At 40.7% G+C, this 22342-nt stretch overlaps 1 protein-coding gene across 1 annotated transcript; it reads right to left on the bottom strand.

The window, feature by feature from the left end:
• Window positions 1–484: 484 nt before the first annotated feature.
• LOC130913840 (zinc finger protein 260-like) lies at window positions 485–21609 on the bottom strand. Its single transcript, XM_057832736.1, has 4 exons — window positions 21276–21609; window positions 16440–16772; window positions 12453–12941; window positions 485–2655 (listed from the first exon to the last, which is right to left on the bottom strand). Exons 1-4 carry the CDS (start codon window positions 21451–21453, stop codon window positions 1682–1684), a joined length of 1974 nt encoding a protein of 657 aa, XP_057688719.1. The 5' UTR covers window positions 21454–21609; the 3' UTR covers window positions 485–1681.
• Window positions 21610–22342: the final 733 nt, after the last annotated feature.

Here is a 22342-nt window from a genome sequence, read left to right as displayed (position 1 = left end):
TGTCAGGCATGTGTCCAAGCACATGGGGTCCACAGAAACCATTGCGAATCATTTTGAGTTGTTCCATTATTTAGTGAAAATGGACAGACTGCTGCATCATTTTCTCCACTTTGATTTCTGCAGTGTCTTTAATTTACCCTCTCGATAGGGTCATCATTTCCTTTTGATCAAATTATGTGTCATTATTATGTTAATAATACAACAGCTTATTGTTAGTAAAGATTCAGCTATCTTTTGTGTTTTTAAAGTCTTCCTTTATTTTCTTTGTGCCGTGTGTATATATATTTTTATTCAGACATCTTTCTCTGGGGGTAGCAGTGTGGGTCCCAGGTTTTGACAAAGAGCGTTTAAACCAAAGGAAAAAAGACACATATTATTATTAGTCATAATCTTCGATCAGGTAGAAAAGATTGAGCCCCCCCCCCCCCAAACAAAACAAAAAAAATCTAAACAAAAATAAATACATCAACAAATCAGCGTTCAAGTTTTATTTAAGTTTCAGATTGAGTGAGATAAGTGTATATGATAAAAAATGGAATTTATGTCTACTTTAGACACACCTAAACAATTATCAGATTTGTTTCCCAAAAATATGGATACATAAAATCACATGATCATCTAAAACATGGTTTTGTGTTCTTACCACAAATATAATTATTTTCAAACAGTTGCTCTTTCCTACCCAAATGAAAATATTAAAAATAACATGAAAAACTGAAAAAAAAAAAATATTTTAATCATGCGCAGGCTTTTTGCACATACAATATCTGTATTGATGAGCCTTGCTCAGAAAAATTCCACTTTTGACTCCAAAAGTGATTATCTACAAATCCTATCCAGCAAGTGCTTGTAAGCAAAAAAACAACAACAAAAAAACACAATGTAAATGCCAACGCAATAAAAGCGCATTCATGCTGTACCATTTACTATTGCCGCCGGCAACAGGTTTGTATGACATAATCACTGACTAAACACTAACAGTGGTTGAAATGATAGTGACTGCACAGAACATTGAAAAGACCCAAATCTGTGCCCTAGCCATGCACATCTGCAAAAATATACAATTTTTGAGAGGAACTATAAAAATTCCATTCTTTTAAATTCTAAATTACAATATATCGCCTTTTATTTAAGAACAATGTTTTTTTTTTTTTTTAACGTGTTTATTAGTGCATTGATTCATTAAAATGGCATCATCCGTATCAGCAAGATGATATACATCCAATCGTTTGGCGCTGTTAATGGCAAAAAAAAAAAAAAAAAAAAAGACTTCAGCAGTGCCTGACCAAGACATGATAGCAATTAATTTACATTCAAGTTTGTCTTTTAATACTAGGTAACTGCAAAGAAATATAGTGCATTTTTTCATAAAACGTGGCATCCGACAACGTGGCATCCGACAACCGGCTGTGTGAAACCACACAGTCGGTTCTGATATTTAAGGAAGATGCAATCATTCTTAAACCACGTTGAAATATGAAACACTCATTATCTAAATGTATATATTCCAAGTTAAATTTGTATTCTGCTACTTCCTTTAATTAGGAGCCAAAATTTGTATCAGTATGAAGGAACCAAAAATTGTATCAGTACATTTATTTTAATCCAGTTTGTGTCAACAGCAGTGAATGAGTTAACAGATACCCAGCTACATATGGACGAGGTGTGACTAACTTCAGGGTTATTCTCCTGCATGTTTTTTTGTCATGTGGTACATAAACGGTTTCCTTTGGGTGTATGCTTTACCGCAAATAGAGCAACTATAGGGTTTCTCTCCTGTGTGAGATCTCATGTGCAATGCCACCGTTTCCTTGCTGGAAAGGGCTTTGTTGCAAATGGGGCACCTAAAGGGTTTTTTCCCCATGTGAGTAATCATGTGTCTATCCAAATGTACTTTGAGGCAGAACATTTCACTGCAAACGGAGCAGCAAAAGGATTTTTCCCCTGTGTGCATTTTAGTGTGTCTTACCAAATTTACTTTATGACTGAATATTTTATTGCAAACTGAGCAACGGAAGGGTACTTCTCCTGTGTGTGTTCTCATATGTGTTATCAAACTTATTTTATGAGAGAATTTGCTACTGCAAACTGAGCAACTGAAAGGTTTTTCTCCTGTGTGTTGTCTCATGTGTGTCATCAGACTTCCTTTCAGAGTGAATGTTTTACTGCAAATGGAGCAACAAAAGGGCTTTTCTGCTGTGTGTCTTCTTGCGTGTGTGATCAATGCTGGTTTGTTGGGAAAAACTTGGCAACAGTATGAGCAGATAAAAGTTTTTAGTGAAGCGTCCTCATTGGCAAGAGGCGTGTCCTTACAGGAATACTTGGCCTGTTTGTCATCACCATCGATGTCGTCACTGTCTGACAGGAGAGTTAAGGGTTTTTCAGGTGATGGTTCTCCAGGGTGGTCTCCGGTTGGACGTTCTTCCTCATTACCTTCCCTTTCCAAAGACACACCAGGTATTGACAATGCTCTGACCTGAGCCTCATCCTCTTCCCTTTTAACATACATGGGATATAGATTATCCTCTTTAATGTTGACGGGCTCTGGGCTTCGGATCCTCCACTTTTTCGGTGGCTGCCCTTGCTCCAAATTGTAGTCAGCCCACAGACTCTGAAGGAGAAGATCTTCCTGACCACCAGTCAGCTGCTGGAAGTCTATAGCAGATACATGCAAAACAAGCCCAGTTCAGAGATCAGCAGTTGCACTACAGCTCGGGCTTCACAGACATCATTGTCAAAAAAAAAATACATGGTCATAGCAAAGAGCACAATGAATTGAACCTGCACAATCGCGACCGACCGTAAGATAAGCAGGGCTCAGCGATCATGAAAAACGATCTCACGACACTTTTTCAGCAGAAATTGCATTAGCTGGTGCCTTTAACTTGTTGCCTGCAAATGATAATGATAGACATTCAATTGGCCATTTGCCAGGGCTTCAGGAAGGCCTACGAGCAGTTTTTGCGGGGTCCCAACTACTGAAAAATCAAACATGATTGATTGATTCACCAGACAATGTCCAAACAGACATAGATAGCTCGAGCCTCCCCAAGATTTGTTTAGCCCTAACCAGGGGTGAAAGTGGGTGGAACGGCGTACCGACTGTTACGGTAAAAAAATTGGGGCCGGAATGGTGCTTTGATCCTAAAAATATGACGGCAACCGTCAAAACCCCATGTTAAAAAAAAAAAGGCTGCCACACACGCTTCTCCAAGAAGAAAATCTACTAACGTCTGATTTACATACACAAGTGTTAACAACAAGCCTAATAAAGTGCTTGTGTAGTGTCATCCTTTTCCACGGATATTTTTTATCTATTTATTTATTTATTCCACAGTTCTCCCAGCGTCTTTCTCAGGCTGCGTCTACACTAGGATGGATAATTTTTGTCTTTTATATCCGGACAATATTTTATCACGGTCCCCACTACGTTTAAGGTCTGTTAATAAACACACCGTTGCTCCTGCAAGGGATGCCTGCATTTACACAGACGACGCATGACTACCTCATCGTCCATGTGGGCCACCTCTGATATGGAAGCTTATCATTTTTTGGCGTTGTTCGATGTCTTCTCCGGACATATTCAAGAGTAAAATTTACAAGCTCTTTCAGTTGTAAAAAGAGGAGCAGGAAAGCCACATCTTTATCATTCGTTTCTATTGTTTACAATGCTGTAATGGCACACACAAAACAAAATGGCGATGGCTCCTTTTAGAGCATGCATAGTCTGCGCAAATGCAGACGTCCCTTGCAGGAGCAGGGCGTTTATAAACGGACCTTAAACGTAGTGCGGACAGTGATAAAATATTGTCCAGATTTCCAAGACACAAAATTATCCACTCTAGCGTAGACGTAGCCTGAGTCTGACGAGTTGCAGCGATGTGCGCATGCGTGCACCAAACCACCCTGGACTCCGGTTGTTCAATAAATTGGCTGGCATACTGACATGAGATCACCATGGATAGTTAGCTCTGAGTAGGTCAAATGCACATGTTTTCTGGGACAACAAAAAAAGAAGAACCTTGTTGAATTAATGTGATAAATAAAAGGCAATGCAACAGAAAATTGATCGGATCTTAAAGAGAAAGAGTTGAAGAAGCTTTTCTTTATTACATTTGCTTTGATGGGAGTTTCAAAACATCTTCCATAATGGAATTCTATAATGCCTGACCCCAGAAATAAACATTTTAAAATTTGAAAGCTATATGTGGTCCTTAAAAACAGTAAATTAAAAAAAAAGTTTCATTAATTGGTATAAATGTTCTGCAATTTGTATCATAAATGATACATTAAGCATTATATGTAGTTCCCGTGGTAAAACAAAAAGCTAAAGTGAGATTGAACACAATCAGGTTTTTAACTTTTTTTTTTTTTTTTACTGCAATGAGGTCCAAAAATGCTTGTCTCAAATGTGATACATTTGGCAATAATAGTTGATGTGCACTTGTTTTTTACTTATTTTTGTTCATTTACCCATGTTAGGTTACTTATTTCCTTATAATTAAAAAAAAGTCAATGTTTGCGTTATTTTCAAAATGTATTCCATTTCACTGTGCATAATGCAAGCCATTTGTACTTGTTTTTGTTAATTTTTTTTTTTTTAAAGAATCATACATTTAGTCAATGTTTAATGTACTGTACACTCTATGTTCTTAAAGGGTATGAAAACGCAAAGGGGGTGTGAGACATCAATAGAACCGTTATGTGCCAAGATAACAAATATTGCTAAAGTTAACAAAAAAATCAATCACATTAATGAGCAATTTTCGAAAATAGATTGAAAATGACGAACATTTCCGAAAGTGTTCCGGAAACAGCCGAATGGGGCGGAGACGTCATAACAAGGAAACAAAAGGTCGAGGCAGGTGCCATCGTTGTTTATCGACGAGAGAGTTGCGTTTGTGCTTTATCAAAAAATCGCTAAAATGGTTCAAAACTGTCATGCTATGTGGTTTACACATAGCCATTTGTCGCAATGTAGTACCCATGAGTTCTCGAACGCGAGAAAAAGAGCTGGACTACGCAGACAATGAGTAAAGTTCGTCAGTGCAAAGAGGGCTAATTTTGCAGACTTAGCCTCCGGCACAGTTTTGTGTGGTGCGCATTTTACACCTGAAAGCTATACGAACTATGGGCAAATGAAATCAGGTTTTGCTAAGAAATTGCTGCTGAAAGCAGATGCGGTGCCCGGTGAAAGAGGACGATGACTGGCTCTGATGAGACCACCTCACCACCCCAGACAAAGCAAAGGAGGGAAATGGCCAGAGTGAGTACTCTTTTATAATAAAAAACATATCACGCATTGGATATAGGACTGGACACATGTATAAATTATCGCTCGTAAAATATATAGAACAAATCCTCTAATCCCATTCATATTTGTGTCGGTTGGCAGAGCTAAACCGATGATAGCATACTAAATGATAATTATTCTATACATTACTTTATTTTGCGGCCACGGTGTATCAGCTTCACAAAAAGAAATGCAAAACAAACCATTCGGTGATTCTGTTGCCGCCGGTGTTTCATCAGTGTGATTGCTCCCCTCAATGATCTTTTCATTAGGCTGCATTGGCTTTCGTTTGGGCTCAAATTGATAACACAAAACACCAAAGAAAGGTTCATAACTCTCCTCGTCACCACTAGAAGAATGTTCGTTACGTCGGATTCGTCGCAGCAAATAGAAACAAAATTGTCCACCATCATCGCCGCCATTCAGTACTAAGCACTAAGCCGGTTGTTTCCCTATAGTGACGTCACGCACACAATATGCTAGATTTCCGGCATCTCGGGGGCAGGTCCTTTTAGCTTGACAATCGACCTAATTTCTATCATTTTCTTGGTGTTGCGATGTGTGTAATTACACGAAGTGGCATGATATGAATTCAAAAGGCATGCGTTGATGGATAAATGATGGAATATTAGCATTTCCCCAGGTGTTGTCATACCCTTTAAGTAGTTAAAATTGAGGTTTTGCATTTTGATGGGAGGAAATGAGGGAAAATAAAATTCAGGCTAAAGAGGTCGGAGTTACTGTATAGTGATTTTGTTTAAAGATCATATGACACCAGAAAAAAAGTCTTAAATGGAATTATTATGTGAATTAGAATCATATTTTGAGACGATTCGACTATATACAACAATTTAGCAAAGCGCAGATGACGAGAAATTAGTCTTTTAATCTGCCAGTTAGCCACGCCTACAATTATAGGGCTTTAGCGTCCCCAACAGGTGGATGACGTCAGCGGTAGACTAGGCTCATCGGTTTTACTATTCAGCCCATTGAGGGGGAATTGTTCAGAACGAGGAAAACGCGACGAAGAGAGCTGCAAAATGTCATTGTTTCAGTCTCTCTACTCCCAATATTTTTACAGGATATTCTTTTTATCCAAGTATTTTTCCCCAATAGCTATATAAATGGCTTGAGAAGGACCAGTCAGCCCGTCGAGGGGGAACTATTCACAATGAGGAAAACGCGACGAAGAGAGCGGCAAAATGTCATTGTTTCTGTCTCTTTACTTCAATATTTTTACAGGATATTCTTTTTACCCAAGTACTTTCCCCAATTGCTAAATAAATGGCATGGTCATGACAAATAACAATCTTGTGCTAAATGGAAAATAATAAAAATCCATTTATTCAAGACGACATGGCAAAATTACTCCATAATGGTCAAAACAGTCGACTTCACCTTTACTGTCACACCTCCCGAACGATATTTTATGACACCTAAATCGGACATATGTAATTTCCCTTCCCCGGCTTCGGAGAATGTAACCAGACCAGAAGGAGTGACAGCTAGCCGACATGCTAACCCGAACCGAGGGATGTTTCAAAGTCTTCGAAGTGGAAAATCACACATAACTAGCCTGGATTATTTGACATGACGACCCGGTTGTCGAGTTTCTTTGCGGATCGGCAAACCGCCCGGCGGAGAGCAATTTACAGTTCGTTCCCTGGAGGAGGGTGGCTGGAATTGTTGTGCAGCTAACGTGCTAACAGCTAACTGCTAATGAGCATGAGGATAGCTTTTTACATGCCTATCAATGATCAAACGTAAGTAGTCCTTTATTTAAAGGAATTTTATAGTGTTTACTTTGTAATCACTGTATTCGTATTTGACATAATACAAAACAAGATGTTTACTCACTTCCTTGTAAGTCCAATGGTCCCACAGTAAATATCCACGGTGAATGGGAACCTTTTGAAACTCCAAAAAGGCGCATACGCCTCTCCCGCATACAGAATGATTTTTCTGCAGCCATTTGGCTGGCGTGATGCAAAAAATAAAAGTATTAATCCGCAAAATCAGCTGAATCCTTCGTCCTCATACACAACAGTACACTGTATAGTGAAGAGAACGTCTTCTACCGTGCACGTCACAGCGCCCTCCTCCTCAATGCAAGACCGAAGCCGGAAGTCACTCATTTTCATGGCGCGGGATTCAAAAAACTAAATAAATATAGCGATCGCTTCCACACACATCCAAGCGGTCCATATCATTCAGGGGCATAAAATACCGCGTGTATTATGAAATAAACATGCTTTTTCGTGTCACAGGCACTTTAAGGGTACCACGGATAGACAGACATGTAATTCTTATAACATAAATGCAAGTATAAACTATATTAATTTGATATTAAAACCCCACTTAATTTTTTTGTTTGAATAACATTTGCAAAATTATTTTACCTAGTAGGTCGCCAAGGTTGTTGACAACACAGGGCAGTGGGGTCACATGGATACGCTGCCGGCCTTCCAGAGTGTCACTCTTTAACTACATAAACATGTCGTCGGTTCTGCCCTTCCAATTTGAACCCGAGCGGAATATTAATGGGAAGGACAGCCCTGTCGATATTTCACAAAACAAGCAGCAAATGCAAACATACAGTGGGGCAAATAAGTATTAGGTCAACCACTAATTGTGCAAGTTCTCCCACTTGAAAATATTAGAGGCCTGTAATTGTTAACATGGGTAAACCTCAATTATGAGAGACTGAATGTGGGGAAAAACCCCCCCGAGAAAATCACAGTTTCATTTTGAAAGAATTTATTTACAAATCATGGTGAAAAATAAGTATTTGGTCTATACCAAAAGTTAATCTCTCAATACATTGTTATGTACCCTTTGTTGGCAATAACGGAGGCCCAACGTTTTCTGTAACTCTTCACAAGCTTTTCACACACTGTTGCTGGTATTTTGGCCCATTCCTCCATGCAGATCTCCTCAAGAGCAGTGATGTTTTGGGACTGTCGTTGGGCACCACGGACTTTCAACTCCCTCCTCACCCCGTGGCGTCAAAATGATAAGAACGGGGAGCAAAAATCCCAGAACCACACGGGGGGACCTAGTGAATGACCTACAGAGAGCTGGGACCACAGTAACAAAGGCTACTATCAGTAACACAATGCGCCGCCAGGGACTCAAATCCATCACATGTCCCCCTGCTGAAGAAAGTACACGTCCAGGCCCGTCTGCGGTTCGCTAGAGAGCATTTGGATGATCCAGAAGAGGATTGGGAGAATGTGTTATGGTCAGATGAAACCAAAATAGAAGTTTTTGGTAGAAACACAGGTTCTCTTGTTTGGAGGAAAAAGAATACTGAATTCACCATACCCACTGTGAAGCATGGAGGTGGAAACATCATGCTTTGGGGCTGTTTTTCTGCAAAGGGACCAGGACGACTGATCTATGTAATGGAAAGAATGAATGGGGCCATGTATCGAGAGATTTTGAGTGAAAATCTCCTTCCATTAGCAAGGGCATTGAAGATGAGACGTGGCTGGGTCTTTCAGCATGACAATGATCCCAAATACACAGCCAGGGCAACAAAGGAGTGGCTTCGTAAGAAGCATTTCAAGGTCCTGGAGTGGCCTAGCCAATCTCCAGGTCTCAACCCCATAGAAAATCTGCAGAGGGAGTTGAAAGTCCATGTTGCCCAGTACGACAGCCCCACAACATCACTGCTCTAGAGGAGATCTGCATGGAGGAATGGGGCAAAATACCAGCAATACCATTCCTCGTCAGTCGTCCTAGTCCCTTTGCAGAAAAAAACATCACTGCTCTTGAGGAGATCTGCATGGAGGAATGGGCCAAAATACCAGCAATACCAAGAGCAGTGATGTTTTGAGGCTATCGTTGGGAGGAATGGAATCTGCGGCCTAGCCAATCTCCAGGTCTCAACCCCATAGAAAATCTGCGGAGGGAGTTGAAAGTCCGTGTTGCCCAGTACGACTGCCCCAAAACATCACTGCTCTAGAGGAGATCTGCATGGAGGAATGGGCCAAAATACCAGCAACAGTGTGTGAAAAGCTTGTGAAGAGTTACAGAAAACGTTTGGCCTCCGGTATTGCCAACAAAGGGTACATAACAAAGTATTGAGATGAACTTTTTTTCCCACCATGATTTGCAGATAAATTCTTTAAAAATCAAACGATGTGATTTTCTGGGTTTTTTTCCCCCACATTGTCTCTCATGGTTGAGGTTTAACCATGTTGACAATTACAGGCCTCTCTAATATTTTCAAGTGGGAGAACTTGCACAATTAGTGGTTGACTAAATACTTATTTGCCCCACTGTAACAGGAAAGACCGGATGCGACGAGTAGAGTAAATGTGTCAAGTTTGCTAGTGACAGCTAGCACTCTCCTGCTCTAGTGACGGAGCGGCAGAGTGATGTCAAAAAATATTTGCAGATCTTCACAATCAACTATTGTGTTATCCAACTTAGCCCAATATTAATATGAAGATAGATAGCATCCAGAGCTGCCGTGTGTTTTACATATGATTAGGGTATACAATGAAACACCACAGTTTGATTGATTTGATTTTTGGCATCACAGCACACGAAAACGTTGATGCAGTCTACTGAGACGTCTAATGACGGCTTACCTTATTTTTGTCACGTAAAAGTGCTGTCCACGTCAATGATCCTCCTGCCGGTGTTCTGTGTTTATCAGATGTTGCTCCCGAAGCTTTCTTCCCAGTGAATAATCGACTTTGTCTGGGTTTTTTCATTTGCCTGCCGCCCTGGTTTTTGGAATCCTCTACCATGTGCAGGTATTTGAGTCCATTATTTTTTTTGCCTTGCCTTGATGGCTTCTAACCGCGGTTTTCACCCTGTTTTTTTTCCTATCGTCTCCCTTTTCACGATCGCGTGTTTTTTGTGTGTGTTCAATAAACCCTTGTACCTCGGTATTTGTTGTCTGCTTTGTGGTCAAGCATTGCTTCCGCATTCGCGGACCATTTGCTGCTTTTCATCTGAGGACTTGAGTTACTGATTGCAGCTAGTAGATCGATAAACAATAAACATACTATCGATGAAAAAAATGACGTGGTCATTGTAGCGTTTCTTGATTGTTGCCAAAAGTGTGGTCCTAAACACTCCCTTAATACAGCGCCAGTGTGACGTGGAATAAAAAGAGAATCATGTTTGCTCACAATGTCTTGCATGTGCTTTAAGTACAAATAAAGTACACGACAGTCCTCTTAGATCTCAATGTGCAAAATAAGGCATTACAATCTGTAAGGCAGAAAATGATACAAATAGCCAGCAATCAAACTAAGTTTAAAACATGTATTCATTCGTTTTTCGTGTCACTTATTGACTGGGAAGCAAGCTTCGGGAGCAACATCTGATAAAATGAGAACACAGGCAGGACGATCATTGACGTGGATAGTGCTTTTATGAGACAAAAATAAGGTAAGCCATCATGAGACGTCTCAGTAGACTACATCAATGTTTTCGTGTTCTGTATTGCAAAAAATAATCAAACTGCTTAGTTCCACTGTATACCCTAATATGTAAAGCACACGACAGCTCTGGATGCTAACTATCTCCATAATAATATTGGAATAAGTTGGATCACACTAGGGGTGCACGATATCCATTTTTTGAAACAGATACCAGTATCGATAACTTCCTGCTCCTTAAGGCCGATACCGATACGATAACTGATAATATATGTATAATTTTTCCAATGTATATTCACTTGAGTTTTTGAACACCTGTAGGTCAAAAATACAAGTGGTGGATTCAGCATAGATTTGCCTTTGACCTAACCAGTTTTCATGATCACATGAACATTATTATAATGAACAAAACAAAAGACAAGAACAGTTTTGACTTCAAATAAAGTGCCCATATTATTTTTTTCAAATAAATATAATTTGAGTCAATCACAATCAATCAGTCAATATCATTGACGAGGTGAACAATAACCACATAACTAAAACATAAACCCAACAGGTATTGTGCTTTGTCAGTAGATAAAACAATTGGTGCAACAGGAGACTTGTCGTCTTGGTCCATGAAACAACTTTCTTAACCTGGCAATTATAGGACAGCAAGCCTATCAATAACCAAAAGGCTTCTCAATAACCTGTAAACATAACACTGTAAAATGTAAACGTTTGCTAATTGCCATAGTAGGGTTCATCACTCAGGGATGGAAAAATAAGGCCTCTAGAACAGTAACAAAACTTTGCATACTGGCAAAACAGGAGTGGAAACAAATGCACACATCCCAATCCACCAACACCGTGCCAAAAATAGTATTAATAGGCCCGATAAAATATAATGTTATCGGATTTATTGGGATGACGTCATAATTCCCGTTATCGGCCCGATAATTATCGGTCCGATAATTATTGGCCTGATAATTATCGTGCACCTCTTGATCACACGATCGTTTACAGTGAAGATCTGCTAGCATTTTTGACATCACTCCTCTGCTCAGTCACGAGAGCAGTAAATTGCTAGCAGTCACTAGCAAACTTGACACGTTTAGGCTTACTCGTCTCATACAGGCTTTCCTTTTCATTTTGCTTTTGCTGCTCGTTTTGAGAAATATCGACAGAGCTGTCCTTCTCATTCATATTCCGCTCAGGTTCAAATTGGAAGGGCAGAACCGACGACATGTTTATGTAGTTAAAGAATGACACTGTGGAAGTACGGCAGCATACCCATGTGACCTCACCGCCCTTTTTTGGGGGGCTCCGCAACGACCTTCATGCCACTTTCGCCCCCTGAATGCTTTTGTTTCAGTGCCATTGACGGTGGTGGACGTCCGATCCATTTTGACTGGGCCACATCAATGGTAGCCAATGAGTGAACAAGAAAAATGCAAAAATATCCTATATTACTGTTACTATCAAGAGTAGTGTAAAATTAAATTTACCCCATTACAACAAATTTCAGGTGACACGTATTGATAGGTTTGCAATTATATATCCGTATCGAATCAGACTCTATGAGAGAATGTTTTATCGCAAACCGAGCAAGTGAAGGTTTTTTTCCTGAGTGATTTCTCATGTGTCTCATTAATTCTGATTTGTAAGGAAAATGTTAACCGCAATGTAAGCAGGTTGGGGTGTTTTTGCCAATTTTTTTAAACGTCCCCAGTGGCAAGAGTTGTTTCCGTTTGAGAGCACTTAAGACTGATTTTCATCACCTTTGCCGTCAGCGCCGCTCTGCGCAGGTTCTTCCGTGTCATTGCTGACTGACCTGGGAGCTCCTGTGTGTTTTCTCATGTGTCTCACCAGACTTCCTTTCAGAGCAAATGTTTTACTGCTAGATGAGCAACAAAAGGGCTTTTCAGCTTTGTGTCTTCTCGTGTGTTCGATCAATGCTGATTTGTTGGGAAAAAAAGCTAAGGGTTTTTTAGGTGATTGTTCTCCAGGGTGGTCTCCGCTTAGTCGTTCTTCTTCATTACCTTCCCTTTCCAAACAGATGGCAGGTATTGACAAGGCTTTGACCTCAGCCTCATCCTCATACTCTTCCCTTTTAATATGGACAGGATGTAGATAATCCTCTTTAATGTTGACAGGCTCTGGGCTCCGGACCGTCCTGTTTTTCGGTGGCTGCTCTTGCTCCAAACTGTAGTCAGCCCACAGAAACTGAAGGGGAAGATCTTCATGACCACCGGTCAGCTGCTGGAAGTCTAGCGGACACATGCAAAACAAGCCCAGTTCAGAGATCAGCAGTGTCTAGTGGTGAGCATTTAAGTTCGGGACTCTCAGACATCACCGTCAAAAAAAAAAAAAAACATGGTCAGAGCATACAGCACAATGAATTGAACCTGCACAACCGCAACCCACCATTAAATAAGCAGGACTCAGCGATAATAGAAAACGATCTCACAACAATTTCTCCAGCAGTTTCCAGAAAACACGGAATTCGATGTTAAAATTCCTGTGCGGTCACATGCAAAATACTTCTCGATGACTGTTGGTGGTAAACATAGGGGAATTAATTTGTAATTTTTCTAAATTGCATTATTTGGTGCTTTTAGCTCGTTGCCAGCAAATCATAATAATAGACAATCAATTGGCTATTCGCCTATTCGCTAAAACTTCAGGAAGGCCCACGAGCAGTTTTTTGGGGCTTCCGCCTACTGAAAAATCGAACATGATTGGTTGATAACTTGATTCACCGGACAATGTCCAAACCAGGGGTCGCGTTAACCGAATATTTTCCGTCGTTGACCGTTTTTTTAAAACGGTGAAGGAAAAAACTGAAGTCCATCCGTCATTTTGACAGGTTGCAATTCACACCCCAGACCACAGGGTGGCGAGTGAGCATATTAATTAGCTATTGTCTCTCTTAATGCATGACGTCGTTGGCTATTCTGTCAGAATATTGTAGCGTCACCTAGGTCTGGCGGCGGCACCATGATTGACACATCAACGCGAGGTTCTTATTGGTGCACCCGGTGTGCCAGCGCGTCGTCCAATTGGTGGACTAGATTGCCGCCTGTGTATAGACCCCAATCACATGACGTCACAACTCCGCCCCCCTGACTGGAGCCGCCATATTGTGTGTCAGCTTGTCGTGTTTACACATTACCGCTAAGTACATGCCTCCTATTACGGCGTGTTTTTCTGCTCGTTAACATTAACCCTTGAGAGTCGAAGGACGCGCCGGCGCGTCCTCAGCGCACGTCGTCTTTGAAGCACCCTCGCGTTTTAATTACGTCACCCACATGCCGTTGGTTGGTCTCGTTTTAAAGTGCGGAAGTTGCGGTTTACTCTCGTTGTTATTTGAAGTCAATCAACCAACTAAAACGTGAGATATTGTCATTTAAGTTTTATAGTTTTATTGTCCTCTCAAAAAAACATTAAAACGCTGCATGGATCATTTGTTTATGTCTATATTTCCATCATCTCTTGTCCTTTTTCAAAACGGAAGCTCCATGAAAAAAACACAAATCAAACGAACCCTTTCGAAGTCACAGTGGAAGCACAAAATGCGTTTTTTTTTTTTTTTTATAAATATAACTGCCGCGCGAGGTTCCACCGAACGAGAGGGAGGAGTGAATCTGAAGCAGCGAGGGGGCGAGCGACGACTTTGTGTGACTTTGAGGATGAACGGAAAACTAAATTTAGCGCAAGCAATTGTGCTTTTTGATCAACTTGAGGAAGAGGGTGGTCCAAATTCGTCATCATCGTCTTCTTCGGAAGAGTCCTCGAGTGAAGATAGTGACGGATTTGAACACGTGGGTGACGCCATCGACGAGCAGAGGTAAGCCAACTCACTTTTTTTTTTTTTTTTTTATGCTGTAAAAGTTTCTTTTGATATTGCAAGACAAAGTTAATTTTGATGCAATATAAGTGCGTGTTTGTGTATGTAATAATAAGATGTGCATATCAGATCAAAGTATAATTTGTGGTCTTCTTTCTATATGAAGATTAGGGATGTAGCACATATTCAGCTACGGTATTCTTTCTATTGTCATACATATAGATTTCCATTATTATTTATTGCTGTATATATTTTTATTTTATACTTTATTATTTTCATAAATACTGACTTTTGTTTCATGTACATTTATAGTGACAATGAAAGTAAAGTGAAATGAAAATGGAAGGGTAGAAAGAGGACCGACACCCCATGGAAGTGTGGGCTGTGATGTAGCCCTGTGTCTAATTCCAGGACGAAACTGCTTGTCGGAGTGGCATGCCTGAAAAAAATTTAACTTGTTTATTGTAAATATTTTTGAAAATACTTTTTTCCCCAATGTTATATATATATATATATTTTTTCCCACAATCAGTCTTCTCAATTTGTGTATATAAATGTGTGTTCAAGAAGCTTGATTGTGTGTACATAGTTTTCATCAGGCGATGGGCCGCAATACCTAAACTCATAAAGAGATGGCCTCTAAACACTTTTTGTGTTAGATGGTATATTTTTTCACTGTTCTTCACTGTTTGGTCTGCTGTATATAACCTGTTTTGACTAGAGCATGTATAAATGCAAAAAACGCCTATGGCTATACCTGTTGTTTATGTTGAATTGTCAAATAAAAGACTATTTATTCTAAATTTTTTTGGTTGAATGTTCATCCTAACATGTTGAATAAATATTACAAAGTTTCAAAACGGTTCGTTACGCATGTTTGGTTGTCAATTGGACATCAATATTAAAAATTTTGACAAAACAATTTTGGAATTTTTGGTCTTTTTGGGCCCAAAATTATGACTTATAATTGGTCAGTGAAGGAAACAACAGTTTGGACATGAAGTTCAAGGTGTCACAAAAAAAGGGACCAAACCAGGCCATCGTAAACAATTCTGTCTTTGAAATATAAAGGCAACTTCAAAGGCATGCAAAATCAGACAAAATAGGCCCAGACCTTAAAGGGTTAATAATCAAAATGCTGAAGGCGTGTGTGGCGGTTGGTTGCAGTAACAGAGAAGATAGACTGAGAGACTTGAAGTTCTACCGTATTCTGAGAGACCCGAAGAGGAGAGCGAGATGCACTGCTGTAATTCGACAAGAAATCTGGGCACCAAACGATCACCACAGACTATGTAGTAGTCATTTTATATCTGGTAAGATGCATTTAATATATATTTAGAAGATTTTGGGCTGACAACCACAATTAAGATCATTGTGTGACGTCGGTGATTGAGGTCTATATAGTTGCCTCTTTTTCTTTGGGGGCGGAGTTGTTGTTTTGTTGGTGTTGTTGGCGGTAAGCAGAGTAAAAAGAGGGAGAAAAATACCACGACTTCCGTGTCCAATTTTTCGCCGCCAAGCAAGCGTTACAATATTAATTAAAAATGAATGAAAACTAAATACTATTGAATATGTCATCATTATCATTTTAAAAATTTAAGTGACGGGTAAAAATAGATTATGACCGGATTTTTATGACCCTGTCAGTCAAAATGACAGACAATGAAAATGTCTAGCGCAACCTCTGGTCCAAACAGACATAGACAGTGCGACCCTCCCTCAGATTTGCTCAGTCCTAACCAGGGGTGAAAGGTCCGGAACAGCGTACCGGACCTTTCCGGTAAAAAATCTGGGGGCGGAACGGCACTTTGATCCCAAAAATATGACGTTAACTTTCAAAACCCCATGTTAAAAAAAGAGCTATCACCGGTGGCAAGAGTTGTTTTCTTTTGAGAGCACTTAGACTGTTTTTCATCACCTTTGCCATCTGCGCCGCTCTCCGCACGTTCTTCCGTGTCATCGCTCTCTGACCGTGGAACCCAGAGTTTTTCTTGTGGTCGTCCTCCAGCTTGGTCTCCAATGAGGCGTTCATCTTTATTGTCGTCCCTTTCCACAGAGACGCCAGACAGTGACAATTTGCTGACGTGAGCCCCGTCCTCTTCCCTTTTAACATCTTCCTCTTTGACGTCGGGGGTCTCTGGTGCCTCCTCTTTAGTTATAACACTGGGGGGCTGTGTAAGCTCTGAATTGGAGCCCCCACACTGCAGCTGAGGGGAAAGCTCTTCCTGACCACCAATCAACTGGTGGACATCTGCGGGACACATGCAAAACAAGCCCAGTTCAAAAATAAAACCTAAAAACAGAAATGCTAAGAAAACTGCTTTTGGCAGTTTCAGCTCGATCAAGGTGAAGCAAGTCTGACGTCTTTGCTTCCGTTTCTCTGTTACAAATTGAATCAATATAATTCTGACGTCTGACTGAGTCTGACGATTTTGTTTACCTATTTAACATTCATTAGTGAAGGAATCTGACCTTCTAGCCAGACCAGACCGGAATCGAACCAGCCAAACCGCCGGACCCGTGCTGGCGCAGTTCCAACGGCCCGGGCCGGCGGGAGCCAAGCAATCCGGCCAGAAGGCCAAACTCCGCGCGTTCACCTTAGTCCTAACCCTCTGTACTGACTCAATTTTGAAAGGTTTAAAGAAGGCTCACTGAAAACAAGTTGACAATTTATTCAGGTCGACAGCGATCAAAACTGCAAGGCGAAACAAACACTCAGGCGGGGAGGCAAGGTCACCCTATCATACGTCAACAAAACGTTCCCGAGAAAAATAACAACGATAAGTTAAACATTCAGTCTTTTGAAGGCTATCGCGAGGCGCGCCGTGGACAGGAAGAAGGGTGTGTTTGGGTGGTATTGGGCCGGACGAAGGGTGTGCGTCTAAGATAATTCTTCTGTTGCAGATTTGGGCGGTCAGGTTTGTGCGTCACGTTTCGTTGCTAGGTCGTGGTTGCTAAGGCAACTGTGGGGGGGTTCGGCCTGCCTTGACGTCCGAGAGGCGCCGAGCTTAACAAACTTAGTTCTTCTTGTTCTTGGGTAGGCCAGGGTGCCTTGGCCCCACCAAAGAGATGACGAAGGCGGTGTCTTTTCCTTTGCTTGTCAGGCGAGGGCTGATATGGAATGCACTGATCACTCAGCGCTGGCCTACTGCTTTGTGAGGAGAGCATCTGTGTATTACAACCAAGGGCGTAGGTTTGCATAGGGACGGTAGGGACATAACACTACCAACTTTTCAGGATGCTTAAATTGTCCCCACCAACTTTTACGCAACCTTATTTGCTTTATATAATGACTTCAATTATATAGGTAATTTAAATTGTCTTCCCATGTTGTAAGGATAGAATTAACCCTACCATTAAGTGAATTACTGTACTCTCAATATGTTCAGACTTACATTGACCCCTCTTCACTTGCTGTATGTGTTAGTCCACCCCCCCAACACAAGTTTGATTGGCTGATGACTTCACGCCCCCACCTCTACATTCACACACGTGTTCACAGCCGGTGTTCTGTGAAATTTTTCACCCTGATACTATTTTGCTCTCGAAGCTTTTGTGTTGATGAATAAGCACTCTTTTACATTCAGTTGGACTCTCAAAGTTATCCAAAGGTGCTAAATAAACAAGAGATTATTAGAAAAATTAGATTTTTTTTTTGCCACCGATGCCGAGTAGCTGTAACAGCTGTAGTAGTAGCAAGTAGCTCTACCGATTTCACCAATGAGACATCGCAAAAATAATCACATAACTCCATTACACCAATCAGACGCAAGCTTGCTGTTCTAGCTTCACGCCAGTCTGTTCAATCATGTGGTCTTTAGCACCGTAAAAAAATGAAGTATTTGATATAGAGCACTGCTCTCAACATGACTCGAAAGTGCGGATTTCAACCTCTATCCAAGTTTTTATTTGGTACTGATTGACCACGGAAAAAAGGATATATGCTCCTTTTAATTTCTAAATAGTAATAATGAAGGAACTCTTCACTATTAAACTAGGAACTATTTTCTCCACCAGAGTGCCCTCATGCTCTTTGGACGAATAATGCCTCATTTATGTTTGTTTTTTTTCTCTCATTGGAATTCAATGATGTTATTTATTTATTTTTGTGTGTGTGTGTGTATTTCTTTGGCTTAATGCGGTTATGTAATGTGTTATAGTCCAGTATCATTATAACAACGGTTCATATACTATTGTTGTATTATTGTACTGAGGTAGTTGTAGATGTTTCCTAACTCCACTGCAGGCCCTTCCTTTGTTTATCCAGCTATCAGCTGCAACTTTGTATCGGCAGCTTTGTAAGCCAATAAACGCTAATTTTAAATGGCATCGCTTCCTCGCATCTGTCGGCAGTGACTCGTGATAATAGCCACTTTTAAGACGTTTTTAGGAAAAAAGACGCAAAACACACCAGAAATATATTAATTTCAGACGTTTGTCTATGGAATGTTTAGCTGTGCGTTCCCCCTTCACAAAATGGCGACACGTTGCCAAGCGAGGTGACGTCATCGTTACATCACGCCGACTTCCTCCAGGTGAGAAGTGTATCCCTAATCCCCGTTCACCCAATCTGTTTGGTCTTCCACTTTTGTTATGTACTTCCTTAATCTAAGTACAGTGCGGAGAACAAGTATTTGATACACTGCCAATTTTGCTGGTTTTCCCACTTGCAAGCCATGTAGAGGTCTGTAATTTGTATCATAAGTTCTCTTCAACTGTGAGGGACGGAATCTAATACAAAAATCCACAAAATCACATTGTATAATTTTTAAATAATAAATTTGTATTTAACTGCATGAAATAAGTACTTGATACACTACCAACTAGTACATATTTCGGCTCTTAGTTCTTTTTTAAGAACCCCTCCTGTTCTCCACTCATTACCGGAAGTAACTGCACCTGTTTGAACTTGTTACGTGTATAAAAGACACCTGTTCACATGCTCAAACAAACAAACTCCAACCTCTCCACAATGGCCAAGACCAAAGAGCTGTGTAAGGACATCAGGGATAAAATAACAGACCTGCACAAGGCTGGGATGGGCTACAGGAAAATAAGCAAGCAGCTTGGTGAGAAGGTAACAACTGTTGGAGCGATTATTAGAAAATGGAAGAAGTTCAAGTTGACGGTCAGTCTGCCTCGTTCTGGGGCTCCATGCAAGATCTTACCTCGTGGGGCATCACTGATCATGAGGAAGGTGAGGGATCAGCCCAGAACTACACGGCAGGACCTGGTCAATAACCTGAAGAGAGCTGGAACCACAGTCTCGAAGAAAACCATCGGAGACACATTACGCCGTCATGGATTAAAATCCTACAGCGCACGCAAGGTCCCGCTGCTGAAGCCAGTGCATGTCCAGACACGTCTGAAGTTTGCCACTGACCATCTGGATGATCCAGAGGAGCAATGGGAGAAGGTCATGTGGTGGGATGAGACCAAAATTGAACTTTTTGGTCTAAACTCGGCTCGTCGTGTTTGGAGTAAAAAGAAGGATGAGTACAACCCCAAGAACACCATCCCATGAAACATGGAGGAGGAAACATCATTTTTTGGGGCTGCTTCTCTGCCAAGGGTACAGGACGACTGCACCGTATTGAGGGGAGGATGGATGGGGCTATGTATCGCCAGATCTTGGCTGACAACCTCCTTCCTTCAGTGAGAGCCCTGAAGATGGGTCGTGGCTGGGTCTTCGAGCATGACAACGACCCAAAGCACACAGCCAAGGCAACTAAAGAGTGGCTCCGTAAGAAGCATCTTAAGGTCCTGGAGTGGCCTAGCCAGTCACCAGATCTGAACCCGATAGAAAATCTATGGAGGGAGCTGAAAGTCCGTGGTGCCCGGCAGCAGCCCCGAAACCTGAAGGCTCTGGAGAAGATCTGCATGGAGGAGTGGGCCAAAATCCCTGCTGCAGTGTGTGCAAACCTTGTCAAGGACTACAGGAAACATTTGGTATCTGTAATAGCAAACAAAGGTTTCTGTACCAAATATTAAGTTCGATTTTTGTGATGTATCAAATACTTATTTCATGCAATTAAATGCAAATTTTTATTTAAAAATCATACAACGTGATTTTCTTTTTTTTTTTTTATTAGATTCCGTCCCTCACAGTTGAAGAGAACTTATGATACAAATTACAGACCTCTACATACTTTGCAAGTGGGAAAACCAGCAAAATCGGCAGTGTATCAAATACTTGTTCTCCCCACTGTACATGTAAGGCCGAGACTTGAATGGAACAACACTTCTTTATTCAGTGTGCTTCTCAGCATATATATCAGAGAGACATCACAGAGATTCATTTTATACTGTAATACCACACCCACAGGAAGTGCAAACTATGGCAACAGCAAATTAATGTCCCGTCTCAAGCAAAAAGTGTAAATGGAGGTTATGCTGTTATATCGTCCCTACCAATATTGAGACCAAACCTACGCCCTTGATGATAACCTATATTAAAATTATTATATTATAATATTAAACTATGGTTAAATGTTTTTTTTTTTTTTAATTATATCGAGTGTGTTAGAATAATGCAAACGGTTCGACGGTGTCAACGAGAAAAGGTACCATCTCCTTCATTAGTTATTCCGGTGGCTATGCCAGCTGACGTGGAGGTCACTATTTCCTGCTTGGAAAAATAGCTAGCGGCTGTTTCTTTTGCTCAGTAACTACAATACAATTTATAGCGTTTAAGTACCGCTTTTAATTTTCAAAGTTAAAAATACAAATTGTGAGCGTGTTACTCCCAACAGACCTTCAAAGGATATGCCAAATTGAGCCTTGCAAATAGCTTGGAGTTGTCGTCGATGTCGTTCGCTCTCCTCTCTGGCTTGACAAAGTTGCTCTTCGTACGACAGCATATTTCTTTCGACTAGGGCGAAAATTTCGTCGGCGGCTGCAACGAGGCGCTCCCTGAACAACTCTTTCAACATTTTGATCTCGTACACAGTTCAACGACAACAAATAGAGAAACAAATCAATTCGTCCTGACGTAAATTGCTAAACTAACTTCCGCCTTTTTCTTTTTCGATGTTGGTCACGGTAGCGACAACGACTGCGTCTGCAGTTAGAGCACCTCCGAAGAAGAAAAGACCAAAGTAGGCGTCGCCACTGCGGTAGTGATGGGATTTTCGGCTCTTTTCGGTGAACCGGTTTATTTGGATCGGCTCAGTGAAAAGAGCCGACTCTTTTAGGCTCTTAAACGGCTCTTTTAACTTAAGCTTTTCTTTTAAATATTTATGACAAATTTAGCATATATTTTGATAAATGACTTGGTGACTTGAACTCTACTGACTGCAAATAGTAATAATAATTATCAAGCATAGAAAAGGGTTTTTACTTATTTTATTGAACATTATAAAGGCTCCAAACAATAAACAAGCAACAAAATTAAACTTCAACCAACAAAAATCAAACATGCTGCATCATAACAAAAATAGTGAGTAGTAACTGCAACAGCAGCAGCGAACAAAACAAACATAAGCTACACCTTGCTTTATTTTAAATTTGCATTCAGGAAAACTAAATACTTCGACTTAAACGGGCTGATCCGGCTCCTTCTCTCAGTAATTATTTGTCCAGTCTTTTAGCTAAATCCAGATATTTTTTTTTCTCATGGAACATGCAGATGCATGTGTTGACTTGCATCTATCATTTAAAAAACAATAAATAAATTTCAAATTTCTAAATTAGAGTCTTGTGGTGACCACTACATAGTTACAGATTTCACCTAGGGAACTTATGTGGGGCATGTTGTGTTCCGGGGTGAAACTATATTTTGCCGTGCGCGTTCCGGCTGAGTTAACAGAGTCAAGAGAGTCA

The sequence above is a fragment of the Corythoichthys intestinalis genome, chromosome 3 (assembly GCF_030265065.1).
Source record: "Corythoichthys intestinalis isolate RoL2023-P3 chromosome 3, ASM3026506v1, whole genome shotgun sequence".
Classification (NCBI taxonomy): domain Eukaryota; kingdom Metazoa; phylum Chordata; class Actinopteri; order Syngnathiformes; family Syngnathidae; genus Corythoichthys; species Corythoichthys intestinalis.
This window is presented reverse-complemented; position numbering and strand designations above follow the sequence as displayed.